At 41.5% G+C, this 14,941-nt stretch overlaps 1 protein-coding gene across 6 annotated transcripts in view; it reads left to right on the forward strand.

The window, feature by feature from the left end:
• The first annotated feature begins 2,460 nt into the window (after nt 1-2,460).
• GLRA2 (glycine receptor alpha 2) overlaps nt 2,461-14,941 on the forward strand; it is a 129,620-nt gene continuing 117,139 nt past the window's right edge. For 5 of the 6 annotated variants that reach the window (XM_017812362.1, XM_017812364.1, XM_017812366.1 and 2 more), the window contains exons 1-2: nt 2,461-3,147; nt 5,285-5,418. In XM_017812362.1, the coding sequence (XP_017667851.1) occupies nt 3,080-3,147; nt 5,285-5,418 (202 nt within the window). In that variant the 5' untranslated portion in view covers nt 2,461-3,079. Of the gene's footprint in view, nt 3,148-5,284; nt 5,419-14,941 lie in introns of those variants that run through there. The other variant, XM_017812367.1, reaches the window with a different exon arrangement.

Below are 14,941 nucleotides of genomic sequence, written 5' to 3' on the forward strand. Positions count from 1 at the left end.
TGGAGGTGTTGGTGGACAGGAAGTTGGACGTGAGCTGGCAATGTGTGCTTGAAGACCAGAAATCTAAATGCATTCTGTGTTGCATCAAAAGAAGTGTGACCAGCAGGTCAAGGGAAGTGATTTTCCCCCTCTACTCTGCTCTTGTGAGACCTTATCTGAAATGCTGTGTCCAGGCTTGGGGGTCCCCAGCACAAGAAGGACATCTGAGTCCTGGTCTAGTGGAAGGTGTCCTTGCCCAGTGGAGGGGAATTGGAATTAGGTGATCTTTAGGGTTCCTTCCAACCACAACTATTCTATGATTTTCTATAATTTTTATTTTATATATTTTCTTTAATTTCTATTTTTTTTCAGATACATCCTACCTTATTAAACTAACATAAGGACACAAAATGCAACAACTGATTTACATTTAATGAACAGTATGTGGCTTTGATCTTTTGCTAATGTGTGAACAGAACAAGTCCTTTTCAGAAGGATTTTTGTTAAGATTACTACATACAAGGTCATAGTATCCATCATTAAGCAGTAGGTTTTTTACTTGGAGATATGAAAAATCTGTGTGTATGGAAATACTTTTGTGGAAGTGAAGCAGTGTTCAGGTGGACTGGTTCCGTGGCAAGAGAATATAGCTGGACTTAAAAAATACAGCTGGACCTAAAACTGAAGAAAGAACAGTAGTTTATTTTGAGAGTGCAGGATGGGTAAAAACAACTTCTTCATAGGAATTGACTTCCACATTGTTGAAACAGATTTAATGCCAGTTTACACAAAATTTAGGCTTTTTCAATGGGAACAAACTGAACAGCTTCTTCTCAGGGAGATGCAGAGCACACAGAATCAGATACTAACTAGTGGTGATATGGAAGGCAAATCATGGTGACAGTGGATGAAAAAGCATTTTATATTCCCTCAACTCTGCTAGATGAGATACCTCACTCCCTATTTAAAACCATGTTATCAATATGCTTTAAGGCTTGTAGTGTGTTGAGCAGAGCTTCTATCAGCCACCATCTGTGCTTCAGAGGGACCAGCTATTCTTCTCCTCCTCTTGAAGGATGTGACTTCTCAGTGACAGCCTGGGTTTACCATAAGGACCTGTAACTGAGCAATTCGTTGTGGGAAGCATTGTGGGAAGGACCTAGGACTGTGGAGAACTGTAAAGCGGGGCCTAACCTTGGCTACGGCACTGGCCATCTGTGGGGTCTCAGGTAATTAACCCACTGCTTCCACTCCCCATGCACAAAAAGAGAAGGATCTTCTCATGTGTTGGGGTCTGGAGATGGAAACATCCCCTAGTAAGCTGCTGCATTGTTTTCTTCTCCATATCATGGAGCAGTAAAACCAACCAGAAACGGAGACCGTGCAATTTCCCCCCTTTGGTTTCTCCATAAACTCCCCCAGACTGCTCTTTACCACTCCTCCTCCTCACACCCACTCGGGTCTTTATGGAATAGCTCTTACAAGAGGGGCCAGCTCCTCTTGCAGGGACCATCCTCCTCCACACCCATCATAGTCACAGAATCACAGAACTGGTGAGGTTGGAAGGGATCACAGTGCGTCACCTAGTCCAACCTCCCTGCTTAAACAGGGCCATCCCAGACTACACGGCCAGAACTGCATTCAGACAATTCTTGAATATCTCCGGTGAGGAAGACTCCATGACCTCTCTGGCCAATCTGTTCAGTGCTCTGTCACTCACACAGTAAAGAAATTCTGCCTCACATTCAGGTGGAATTTCCTGCGCATGTTTCTGCCCATTGCCTCTCGTCTTAGTGGTTGGCACGCCCAGGTGTGGGGTGTAGATATTCATACACATTCACGTGGTCTCCTATAAGTCGTCTCTTATCGAGGCTCAGAAGCCGGCCGCTGGCTCCCACAGCCGCTTGGGTGCCCAGGTCCCTTCCTCCCTCTCCCCAGCTCCCTCCCTCTGCCTCTCCACGGCCACCTGGGTGGGGAAAGGCGGCACCTCCCGCCCCAGGAGCGCCGGCGGCGGCCCCTGTGCCCGGCGGGGCGAAAGCGCCCCCAGCGGCGTGTGCGCGCTCCCAGCGGCGTGTGCGCGACCCCGCGCATCCCACGCGGGACTCCCCCACTCACAAGCACACCACGCGGATACGCCCCCTCCCCAACACACGCAGACAGACGCCCCCGCACCCACGGCCCCCCGCGACACGCCGCCCCCCGCGCACACGGGCACACCCCCGCGCCACGCAGGGACACCTCCAGAGACACCCCGCAGCCAACACACCCGCGCGTCCCAACTCGCAGAAACACACACCCCGCACGCCCTCCCCGCGGGCGCCGCTCCCCCCGCACACGCCCCGCACCGGCACCCCCCGACAGATCCCCCCGCACCCCCCACACATACCCGCGCGCGCCCCCGCGGCCCCCCCAGCCCGCATGCGCAGCGCGGGCGCGGAGCTGTCCGAGCGCTGGATCCGCGCGCTCCCGCCGCCCCATTCCAGCACAGCGCCGGGATCCCCGCGGCACCCGCGCCCTACCGCCCTCCCTCCCGCACACCCTCCTTCCCTCCCTCCCACCCCGGCAACGCCGACGCTCCCCAACCCAAAAAGGGGAAAAGCAGATCGACCCAGTAGCCCCACCACCGTTCATAAATACTAATTTTCAAATCGAAAGGGGAATAAAACATACCGACAACAGAACTGCTCTCAGCGCTGTTCCCTTTTGCCTGATGCTCCTCGCATAGTTGGGTTTTCTTTTCTTATCTTTTCCTTTTTTCTCCCCTTTCTTTCCATTTCTTTTCTTCTTCTCCTTTTTTTTTTTTTTCTTCCCCTGCAATCACCAAAACCGAGTCGGGGGAACGACTGAGTCTGATGCCTTATCTCTTTTGTGCTGGCTGCTGGAGATGAGCCTAGGCTTGACCTGACCATGATTCCAAGGACTGGCACTTCTCTTTTACCCCCACTTTGTAGAGATCCAGACCTTCTCTTCCCGATTGTCAAGAAAATTAAATTATTGCTGAATTTGGAAATCTAGGCAGCAGCAGCAGCTTACTTTTTCCCTGCATCTCTCTGGAATCGTTTCTGGGATATATTCCAAATCATCACAGAAAGCAGAAGGAATGAACCGACAGCTAGTGAAAATTTTGACAACCTTGTTTGCATTTTTCTTAGAGACAAACAACTTCAGGTAGGTGATACCACTCTGTAATAATATTTCTGAAAAGGTTGTGGGAATCATAACTATAAAGATACTACGTCACATTAACCTAGTTTGTTTGCTGTATTTGAGAGTGTTTTGTGTTCATTCTATACAGACTATCCCTTTTACACCCGGAGACTCGTTGCTTGGTAACAAACACAAAAAATAATAATCTCAAGTTTGGGTGATCTATTTTCTATTTTCTGATTCAAAGACTTGTTTTTTTTCACTGAATATCAAAATAGCTAAAACCAGTTTCTTCATCTTTTCTTCCAAAATGCAAATTCTCTGCTCCCAGCAGAGCTTGTTTAGGAAGTTGCTTTGGTTCCCTCCTCTTTGGAAATGATTGTAGCAGTTTTGTCAGGGATGTAGTTATTTGAAATTAGAGAACCAGCCCTCTGATTTTGGAAACACCCTGGATCAGACCAGTACTGTGCTCAATTAAAGTACTGGTGTTTCTAAATTTTTTTTAACCTTTCGTAAGCTTTTGCTTCAACGATTGACTTTTTGTTGTACTAAGCAAACAGGTCAGTATTATTAACCAAAACACCATTTTAGATGAGATTCATTATCATACTCTAGGCTGCTGTGTATCTACACGTACAGATGTATCTAGACATAAAAGTGTTTTTATAAGAGTAGCGAGGTATACATACAGTGACAGAGTGAAACAGTGTTTATATTTGTGAGCCTGGGATCACAGCACAACTCCTAACTAGTGGGCTGTGAATGGAAGCAGAACTGATTTGTCCAGGAATATCCCAAATAAGTGTACTAAATTAATTTTTCAGGTTTTTATTATCTTAACAGAATTTTTTATTATTTAAGTGGGATATATAATTTGCCGTGTATTAAATATTAAATATTTGTAATGGTATCATGTCGTAGACAGAAGCAAAAAGAAGCAACCGCCCCCTATAAATGGAATCTGAAAAAAATGTGTGGAATTACAGCACGAGAATTTACTATCGCCTTGCTTATTAACAATTCTGGTGTTTTTGTAAAGAGATAAAGGATTTGATATTTGCTTCTCATTTCAAATGATCGTATGTATATCTGACTTTTATATTTACATATAAATGCACAAAAATATCCCATGAAACACTCCTGAAACTTAGTGGTTCCCTTTGGGCAAATATATAAATGGGGAATGGTTAAGAAGTCAGAGTCAGAATTACTTTTAATTTAGCTCGAAGATAAAGTTGAAGCAGGCACATTGAAATTGGTTGTTTAAGAATCAAGATAATGCTTTATTATTAAATCTCGCCTTTACACACCAAATATGACCATTTCATTCTAGTTTCTTTCTCACTAGGGACCAACCATGGGGAACTGCTATATTGTCTTTCTTTGCAATATTTAATGTGCTTGCAATATGTAATATGCTATGTACACAGCATTTCACATGCATGATACGGTACTAGAGGTTTGCTCTTAAATCTTAAAAACAGACATATGTTCCAAGAGCTTGCATATAAATACCAGCTGAAGATAATAAATTTTATTACTCGATGCTCACGGAGTGGGGCAAAACTCCCCTAAGATCAGTTGTGACTGACTCCAGAACCCTTTTTGCCATGTTGGGGAAAAATCCAGACACTCACTAGAATGATTTAAATTTTTATTGGGTAGCATCTGTAAAAAACAAATTTTTTCTGTCTATATCCTTCCAACATTAACAAAACCAGTATTTTTCAGTGTTTCTTGCTAAGTGTTGCCAACTATTGTTTGGAAGTTTAGGACCACTTTAAGCCAGTGTTAACATATACTTTTAACAGCATGCATGTAATTAAATGATGTGGAACAGAATATCAAAGTCACAGTAAGATTGCTCTACACATCAAGGTGAAAAGTAAATTGAATCTTCTGAAGCCTTAAAACTATAATGAATTTATTTTTAAAGCTAAGGCTTTTTTTCTGAAAAGAAAACTGTGTTCATGCATACTACCTAAAACTCATTTTTATTTCTAGAATAAAGTTTTCAGATGAGAGAGGATATTATTCTATAAAAATATGAATTGCTACCTTCATTGAATTGAGACAATTTTATTTTGTGCTGTAATTTCTCCATATTGAATACAATAGAAGTTAAATATCAGCTAATGGTGGCTAATAATTTATTTAGGACGACTTTCTGTAAAGAACATGATTCAAGATCTGGAAAATCCCCCTCACAGACCCTGTCTCCTTCAGATTTTTTGGACAAATTGATGGGAAGGACGTCAGGCTATGATGCTAGAATCAGACCAAATTTTAAAGGTAAGTTTTAAGACTTCTGGTTAATTAAATGATAAAAATTTGGGCAAATTATAGATTTGAGGGTTTTTTTAACCTTTGGGCTTGGATTATGTTTTCAATAACTTCAGGTTTCCAGTGTTACCATGTCATGGAGAACAGCTGATCGATGGGGAGGACTGGGAGAGCAGTGTAGTTAATAAGGGTCTGGTGCTTGCAAACGCTCTTTTGACATCACAGTAATGTTTAGCTGTCAGAGAATGCTTCTGAAGACCTTACCAATTTAGCATAGTAAACAGAATTCCAGGTTTCATACTAAAAGCAAGTGAGATGGCTTGTTCCTGAATATTTTAAGGCACGAAGACAATATCATTAACATTTCTGTAATGAGCTGTTGTCTTCTTTATAGCAGTGTCTGAGGTCTATGCTTTCATTCAGCTCAAAGAAAGTAAAATCTGCTACCCTGAAGTAGGGAGATAGGAATCAAGGAATGCACATAGGAGATTTTATCCTGCAAATGTTGAATTAATTATAAGAACCAATGTCCTAGGGTCCCTACAAAATATATGGACCATGTTCAGTTTGGCACTTCCATGACAGGCCCCCTTATCTTCCAAAATTTTGCCTGACTTGTGGAAAGTCATCACCACCATCCCAGCACAAAGAAGGCTGTGTACTGGAGGCTTCTTTTGCGAGCATTATTACTCAAAGCAAGTTTTCCTTGTTGTAGTCTTCTAAATCCCTATGGAAGAGAGTGCCGAATATCTTGTGGCTTTGTATGAAAGGAGTTGGGAGAGAAGTTTTCATTGCAAATATTTAGCATTTTGGGAGAGCCCTATAATTCCACCAAAACTGGCTTTACTGTGCCAATTTAAAGCTCAGAATGTGGTTTACTTTGAAAACTGATAAAATGCTTTTTCTCTTAACAAATCTCATGCCAGTGTATGTTTACACTCATATCTATTAGCCTTGGTCACTGAAATGCATTTTTTTTGTATTAAGCCTTGTTAGCCGTGCTGTGAAAGTTGATAATGACTAGAAAAAAAAATAGAAATTTCTTAGTCAGTGAATGAACTGTAAGGAGAGAAGAAGCTCGCATGTCAATGAGAAAAGTGTTTAATTAAATTTAGATCAAAGATCAGTTTCTTCGTTCTGTTCCACATGTGCAAATTACAAGATTTGGAACAAAGTGCCTTTTTACTTCCTATGTCTGAGTGAGGAGCAACCTAGTATGGCTTTCAGATCCAAAGGTTTGAAATCTGACAAGTTAAAAAAAATCCTAGTTGTTGAAGTCTAAAGTCTTAATTTCGGAGTATTTTTCAACATGCTTGTTGAGTTCTTGAAGTGGTGTCCACATTAGCTTCTAGTAAGTAATACTGCATTTGGTTCTTACATTCATTTTATGTGTTTGCCTGAGTATCGGTGAAGTTTTAGAGAATGCAAATGAAGGCGGAAATTGCCTGAATTGAGCAAGGTAGCAATCATCAAGAACTTATTCTTGCCCTTCATATGGGAGGGACATGAAAAAAAGCTTTACCTTGTGTAGCTCAGATAAAACCAGGAATAGCAACAGTCATAGGATGGCTTAAAGATAGGTCTCTATTGCTCCCCAGTATGCGTCTAAAAAACATAGGAGACAGATTCATAGCTTTGTTCCCCTGATATTCAAGTGGTTAGAGCAGGTATGGTGTGCACGATGCTTTATGGTGCACGCTGAGCTGTTTGACAGACACTTCTTCCTCTGAGTCCCATGTTTTGTTTGTGTTCCCAAAGTGAAGCTGCTGCCTGTCGACACCTATGAACTTGTACTGGCAAAGCATCTGCTGTTTCTTATTTATAATTTTTTTACTAAGTTGTGCTCCAGAGCAGGATGGTCCTTTGCAGCAGTTTCAACTGATAAATAAATCTTCAGTGTTTTCTCAAAACTTCATATCTGTGAGCTCTCCCAGAGCTCTCAGTCTTCTAGTAAGAGGTCTGAAAGGTTTTCTTGTTCTTTGCTATATTCCCTTGAATGGTATTTTGGACCTCAGAGTTCAAAACTAGAGAGTTAAAACATGCAGTTTTGAACTTCACATCTCCTGTAAAAACCTTGTCAGCTGATAACCATGTTTATTAGTCAACATGATGCACACCCATGTTCTAGTTGCCCAAATCTTGTTAATGTTTAAAAAAATTTGAAAATACTTATTGTTCTAGTTTGCCTACTTTTTCCTTTTAAAGAACAAGGACAGCTGCAAAGAAGTAACATTAAATTTATCTGTCTTGAAGTTAGTGTTATAAAGATTTTTTTAAGTGAGTCCTTATTGTGACCATAATATAAATTACTTTGGTTTCTACCATTGACAAATCTATTTAAGATAATTTTAGAGATGAGGGCTATTTTACAGTACTGATATTCTAAATTATATAAACAGATGAATGTATGAAATGTTGAATGATTACTTGATGTGTAGCACCTTTTTGTATTTTAAGGAAATAACTTTTAAGCACAAAAGAGGATGTGCGAGCAATGGTTTAAACTCTGGATCTTCTGTCTGGCTTTGATTTTAATCTGGGGTTAATATTTGTTTACTCTCTTCCACAAAAGACGTTGTGGATCAAGATAGTTGTGCCAGTACTCAGCAGCTCCTTGTAGAGCCTAGAAGGGCAGCCATGTGAGGAGTGGCTGAGATTACTTGGCTCGTTCAGCCTGGAGGAGAGGAGATGGAGGGGAGACCTCATTGCACTCACAACTTCCTCATGAGGGGAAGCAAAGGGGCAGACACTGATCTCTTCTCTGTGATGACCAGTGACAGGACCCAAGGGAATGTTCTGAAGTTGTGTCAGTGGTGGTTTAGTTTGGATATTAGGAAAAGGTTCTTCACCCAGAGAGGGTGGTTGGGCACAGGAACAGGCTCCTCAGGGAAGTGGTCACAGCACCAAGCCTGACAGAGTTCAAGAAGTGTTTGGATGATACTCTCAGGCACATGGTGTGACTCTTGGGGATAGTCCTGTGCAGGGCCAGGAGCTGGACTTGATAATCCTTGTGGGCCACTTCCAACTCAGGAAATTCTATGATTCTGTGATTCTACTGATCCATTTGTCTAGCCTTTTCTGCTTTAGAACAGTTACATAGCTTTCTCTGGGTCCACCATAGGCATTTTGAAGTGTCAGAAAAGTCTGATTTCATGGAAATGCAACTGAGTAGAACACATTTATCTTATACTACTGATTATACAATAATTAAATATAGTTTTATGACTAGTTTGAATTACTAGCGTACAGCAGCTATTTGATTAATTTTTGAAAAAAAGTCTATGCATTCTAAAGAGAGAGGAAAATGCTACTTACTGGAACAAGGTGTTTTATCCAGATAAAGCATTTTGTCATTAGTTACTGCTTCTTCTTAACTTGTTCTTGCAGATTAAAAATTTCAGGAAGATAGTGGGAGAGCAACAGGTGAATATATAAACATTTAGACATCCACAACAGGGGGTTTTGGTGTTTTTTTTTGTGGTGGTGTGGTTTTTTTCAAAAATAATGTATACTGAAAGATCCTTTCTTTTTTTGTATTGTTCTCTCTTATACAATCATTTGAAAGCAGAGGAGCATATTTCTTTTTAATGCAGCGATTGGATATAAAATGACCGGGCACTGAGGGGGAATATCCCCCCGATGAAAAGCCAGAACAAAGTGCCAGAGCGCCAGCTCTCAAAATTGCCTTTCTTTAATCACTGTCTGTCAGATATTTAATGCATACTTTTTCATCTTCCACTTATCTTTCATTGAATTTGAATAGGCTAATAATTTGTGTAAGGACACAGAGGGGAATACTTTAAAATGTAAATATGAAGACTGCAATCTAATACTAACTGAAGTCCCCGAGAGCCTTTCTGTTGACAGCAAATGTATACTCATGGCCCTATGAGTTGATTTGCTGTTTCTTCTTCAACTATGACATCAGTTTAGCATGGTTTCTCTAAAATAATAAAGGATGAGACTTGCCTGATACATTTTTACCTAATTAATATTAATGTTCTATTATTTAAATGGTAAAACCCAACAGAAGTGATGTCTTTTACTTTTTCCACTGCTCACTCTGCTTTCAAAGTGAAATAAAAACTAGAAATAGCAGTGTAGGGCACCTGTGTTATAAAACTAGCCAAGAATGTGCTTCCTTGTTGCTACAAACTGAGGATGGTGAAGTGGTGTCTTAGCTTAGTGTATGTTCAGCTCAGGCTCCCTCAAGAACACTCTGTGTAATTCCATGATACAAGGGATCAATCTGCAACTTAATCACAACATGAGACATGGGGCTAATGGAAAGTCAACTTGAATTTAACATTTCCTAGCAGGTGTTGATCTTCAGAGGTTACTAAATTATTTCCACTTTTTAACACCTTCATCTTATAACACCACTTAAAATCTAAACATAAGCTAGAAATTATCAGATAGAAAAATAAATCATCTATATGTACTACTATGTCCCTTAGGCCAAATGTTTTAAGTAATAGGCTGGCTGTCCTATACTGGGTAAGAGCAAGGAAGTTGGTCACTAAGAGCTGTGGAAAAGTGTTTTCTTCTGGTATGGAAAATGTTTGCAGTGAAGATGGTAGTGATTTTTGTTTGTACTGAATTTCATTCCATGTTTTAAGTTCATTCCTTCCCATTAAATCATTATTTCCTAAAGAATACTCTGATTTTTATGGAGTTACATGGAGCTGTGTGGCAACAGTGCCCATTAATGTTACCCTCATCACTGGATGGTGCTACGCAACTTGCTCAAAAGCTGCTGTTTTGTCAGTGATGGCAGTTTTGGGGTGTAGTGGCTATAAGTGTAAAAAATTAGTCTGATTACAGCAGTGTAATGTCATTTACATACCGAGTCAATGGGTCTATATATGAATAATAAACACATGGACTAAGTAATTCACTGAAAATTAGCTTGACAACTAGAGAAAATGGTTTATGCACTTTAATACTTTAACTCCTTGGCAGCAAGGGTCAGTTTTTCTCGTATGTTCAAGCCCATTGCTTACTTATTTGGCCCCAGAGTGGACCAGTAATGAAATGCTTAAAAAAGCATGAATGGAAAACACTGAATGACATTTAAGGGTGAAACTAATGGCATCAAGCTTAATAAATAAAAGCAGCTTCTATGCACGTGATAAGAGGATCTATCTACAAAAGTTGGCCTTAATCTAGATATATAAAAGATGAAAAGCGTAACCAAGATAATCTGTGGGACTGCAGTGATCTGTTCTCTAGTACTTAATAACCTTCCCAAAGCTACACTTCAGTTGGTAACAACTACTGGCCATGAAGTCAGATGCGGTGAGTATCCGGTACTGGGTTACTTTTCACACGGTTCTAAGGCTCAAAGGGCCAAGTGCAATGGAGACTCAAATCCTGTTCAGGCACAACAGCATGTAGTAAGAAAGTGCACATTATTGGTGCATTCAAGTTGTAGTGCTTGGGCTGAAGATTCATTGTAGGAGACGGGAGGTTACTGGAGCAGTTTTAGAGGTGACTAGACCATTGCACTCACTAAATATAGGTTGCTTGAGATGTCCAAGCATCCGTTATTAGGAAGGTAAGCTTCTGATTTATTTTATGTCCTAAACACACATAAAACTTTTCACTGTTGTCAGATAAAGGTGTGTACACGCATCTCATGCACAGTGAGATGCTGTATAAGGATCCTTACGTGCTGGACACTGAGTTTATTTGGTTTTGGTTTTTTTTTATTCAACTACAAAAATAAGGCTACGGAAATGATGTTCAGCCCCTGCCCTAAGTGTGCACATTTTCAGGCAGAAATTTTTTTATCACAGTTATGCAAGGATTCTTTTAATTTTGTTTCTTTTAAAACTACTGGGAGAGGGGGGAAAGGGGGACTATGGACCTTGCCCATATTCCTCCCTTTCTTTAATTTCAGGTTTCTTTCCTAAAACATGAACAGGCTGGGTGAGTTGCATGGCTAGTTGGGTTATATCTAGGCTACTAGACGAATGGGGACAGACAGCAAGCCCAAGGCACCCCCCTCATTATCTATGCTGCATAACTGTTTGCTCATTCCCTGGATCTCTCTCTGAGCTTCCTGCAGCCAGCTTCCTCCAAAGCAAGTCAGAAAGGCTGCAAGCATGCAGCAGTCTAAGGCACAAGCTAACAAATGCTGCTTGGCATCCAAACTGAGGATCTGTCCTGGTCTTTTATGTTTATAAGATTGGCCACAGTGATCCATATTGTATTGATGTGTTGCCTTTATTCAGAACCAATTATTTAATTAAGAGATATCAATGGATTTGGTCATTGTCATGGAATATTGGTCTACTGCTACATAAAATACCAAGGGGATTTATGAAAAACAAATGCCAAAGCAAAACCAAAGACCTTTGATATCAAAGAAGGAGATGGTATTGTTTTGATCATGTTCTAATTTAACTGTAATATTTTTATCACATCTAATGTCATGTTCAGATTTAAATTTTCTATACGGTGGAAGCCAAAGCCCTTGGGTCACTCATTAACCATCTTGTTGTGTTTTGGCTGTCTTAGGGAGTATGCAGTTTCTGTTTAGAATATATAAAACCATGTACAATAAATTTACTACAAGTATATACATTTATAATCTGCAAATCTATTTAATACAGTTATATAGTTACTAGAAATATTCATAAAACAGAAATATGCAATTTTATTAGGCAGATTCACTTTCTTCTTTTTTTTTTTCCCTCTGAAAATATGAATATAGAAGGATAGAATCATACAGTGGTCTGGGTTGGAAGGGACCTTGAAGATCATCTAGTTCCAAACCCCCTGCCATGGGCAGGGACACCTTCCATGAGACCAGATTACTCAGAGCCCCGTCAAACCTGGCCTTGAACATACCCAAGGATGGGTCATCTACAGCTTCTCTGGGAAACCTGTTCCAGTGTTTCACCACACTCACAGTAAAGAATTTCTTCCTAATATTAATCTAAACCTACTCTAAGTTTAAATACATTACCTCTTGTCCAGTCACTACATGCCCTTGTAAAATGTCCCTCTCCAGCTTTCTTGTAGGCTGACTTTAGGTACTGGAAGGCTCCTCTGAGGTGTTCCCAGAGCCTTCTCTTCTCCAGGATGAACAACCCCAACTCTCTCAGCCTGTCTTCATAGAAGAAGGCAGACCTCTGATCATTTTTGTGGCCTCCTCTAAACCCATTTAAACAAACCCATGTCTTTCTTGTGCTGAGAATGCCAGAGATGGATGCAATACTCCATGTGGGGTCACATGAGAGTGGAGTAGAGGGGATAGTACCCTCCCTTGACCTGTTGGCCATGTTGCTTCTGATGCAACCCAGGACAAGGTTGGCTTTCTGGGCTGCAAATGCACACTGCTGGGTCATGTCCAAGTCTTTCTCCTCAGGGCTGTTTTCAATCCATTCTCTGCCCAGCCTGTATTTGTGCTTGGGATTTCCCCAACCCACATGGAGGATCTTGCACTTGGCCTTTTTGAACTTCATAGGGTTCACACAGGCCCATCTTTCAAACCTCTCAAGGATCCTCTGGATGGCATCCCTTCCATCCAGCATTTCAACCACACCACACAGCTGGATGTCAAGAGAAAACTTACTGAGGGTGCACTCAGTCCCACTGTCCATGTCACCAACAAAGATGTTAAACAGAACCAGTCCCAATACTGACCCCTGAGGAACACCACTCATGTCTAGTCTCCACTTGGATATTGAGCCTTTGACTGCAACTCTTTGAGTGTGACCATGTAGCCAATTCCTTATCCACTGAGTGATCCATCCATCAAAGTCATGTCTCTCCAGTTTAGATCCAAGGATGTTGTCCAGGACAGTGTCAAATGCTTTGCACAAGTCCAGGTAGATGACATCAGTTGCTCTTTCCTTATCCACCAGTACTGTAACCCCATCATAGAAACCCATCAAACTTTTCAGGTACAGTTTGCCTTCAGTGAAGTCATGCTGGCTATCACCAATCACATCCTTATTTTCTGTGTATCTTAATATAGTTTCCAGGAGGATCTGCTCCAGTAGCTTGCAGGGCGTAGAGATGAGACTAACTGGCCTCTAGGTCTCCGCGTCTTCCTTACTCCCTTTTTAAAAGTGGGGGTTATCTTTCCCCCTTTTCAGTCACTGGGAACTTCACTGGACTGCCATGACTTCTCAAGTATGATAGATAGCGGCTTAGCCATTTCCTCTGCCAGTCCCCTCAGGACCCAACGATGCATCTCATCAGGTCTTATGGATTTTGGCACCTTCAGGTTCCTTAAATGGTTTCAAAGCCCATGTTCTATAGTGGGTGGTTCGTTATTCTCCCAGTTCCTGCTTTTGCCTTCTGTGACTCGAGCAGCGTGGCTAGAGCACTTGTTGGTGAAGATTGAGGCAAAAAAAGTCATTGACTATCTCAATCTTCTCCATGAGCATGGGTAACCATGTCTCCTGTTTCCTTACAGAGAGGACCTACATTTTACTTAACACTCCTTTTATCACCAATGTACCTATAGAAGCTTTTCTTGTTGCCCTTGTTATCCCTGGCAAGTTTTAATTCTGTAGGGCTTTAGCTTTCTTAGCTTTCTTAACCTGATCCCTGGCTGCTCAGACAATTTCTCTTTACTTGTCTCAGACTACCCTTCCCTGCTTGAACACTCTGTAGGCCTTCTGTTTGTCCAGAAGCTCCTTGTTCATCAACAGAAGCCTACTGGCATTTTTTCCTGACTTACTCTTTGTTCGGCTGCATTGCACCTGAGCTTAGAGGAGGCAATACTTGAATATTAACCAGCTTTCTTGGGCCCCTCTTCCCATATAGGGCTCTATCCCATGACACTCTACCAAGCAAGTCCCTGAAGAGGGCAAAGTATTCTCTCCTGAAGTCCAGGGTAGTGAGCTTGCTGTACAACTTCTTCTCTGCCCTACAGATCTGAACTCCACCATTCTATGATCATTGAAGCCAAGGCAGCTCTTGAAATTCACATTCTTCACCAGCCCCTTCTTGGTGGTAAGAATAAGGCCCATCATAGCACCTCTCCTCACTGGCTTCTTTATCACTTTGAGAAGGAAGTTAACATCAACACATTCCAAGAACCTTCTGGATTGCTCATGCCATGCTGTGCTGTCCCTCCAACAAATGTCAGGGTGATTGAAGTCCCTCACGAGGACCAGGATTTGAGAATGTAAGTGCCCTTAACTGTCTGTAAGGACCTCATCCACTTTGACTTCCTTGTTGGGTGACCTGTAGCAGACCCCCACTATAATGTCACCCACCCCCACTATAAATGTCACCTGTCCCTGCTGTCCCTTTAATTCTGACCTATAAGCTCTTGGTCACCCCCTTATTCATCTCCAGGTGGAGATCCATGCACTTCAACTGGTCATTGGCTTAGAATGCCTTTCCTTATCTCCCCTGTCCTTCCTAAAGAATCTGTATCCTTCCATTCCAAAATTCCGGTCACAGAGCCATCCCACCACATCTCCATGATGCCAATGAGATTTTAGCCCTGCAGATGTGCCCACATCTGTAACTCATCTTGTTTCTTCCCCATGCTGTATGTGTTTGC

The sequence above is a fragment of the Lepidothrix coronata genome, unplaced genomic scaffold (assembly GCF_001604755.1).
Source record: "Lepidothrix coronata isolate B3197 unplaced genomic scaffold, Lepidothrix_coronata-1.0 Scaffold35, whole genome shotgun sequence".
NCBI lineage: Eukaryota > Metazoa > Chordata > Aves > Passeriformes > Pipridae > Lepidothrix > Lepidothrix coronata.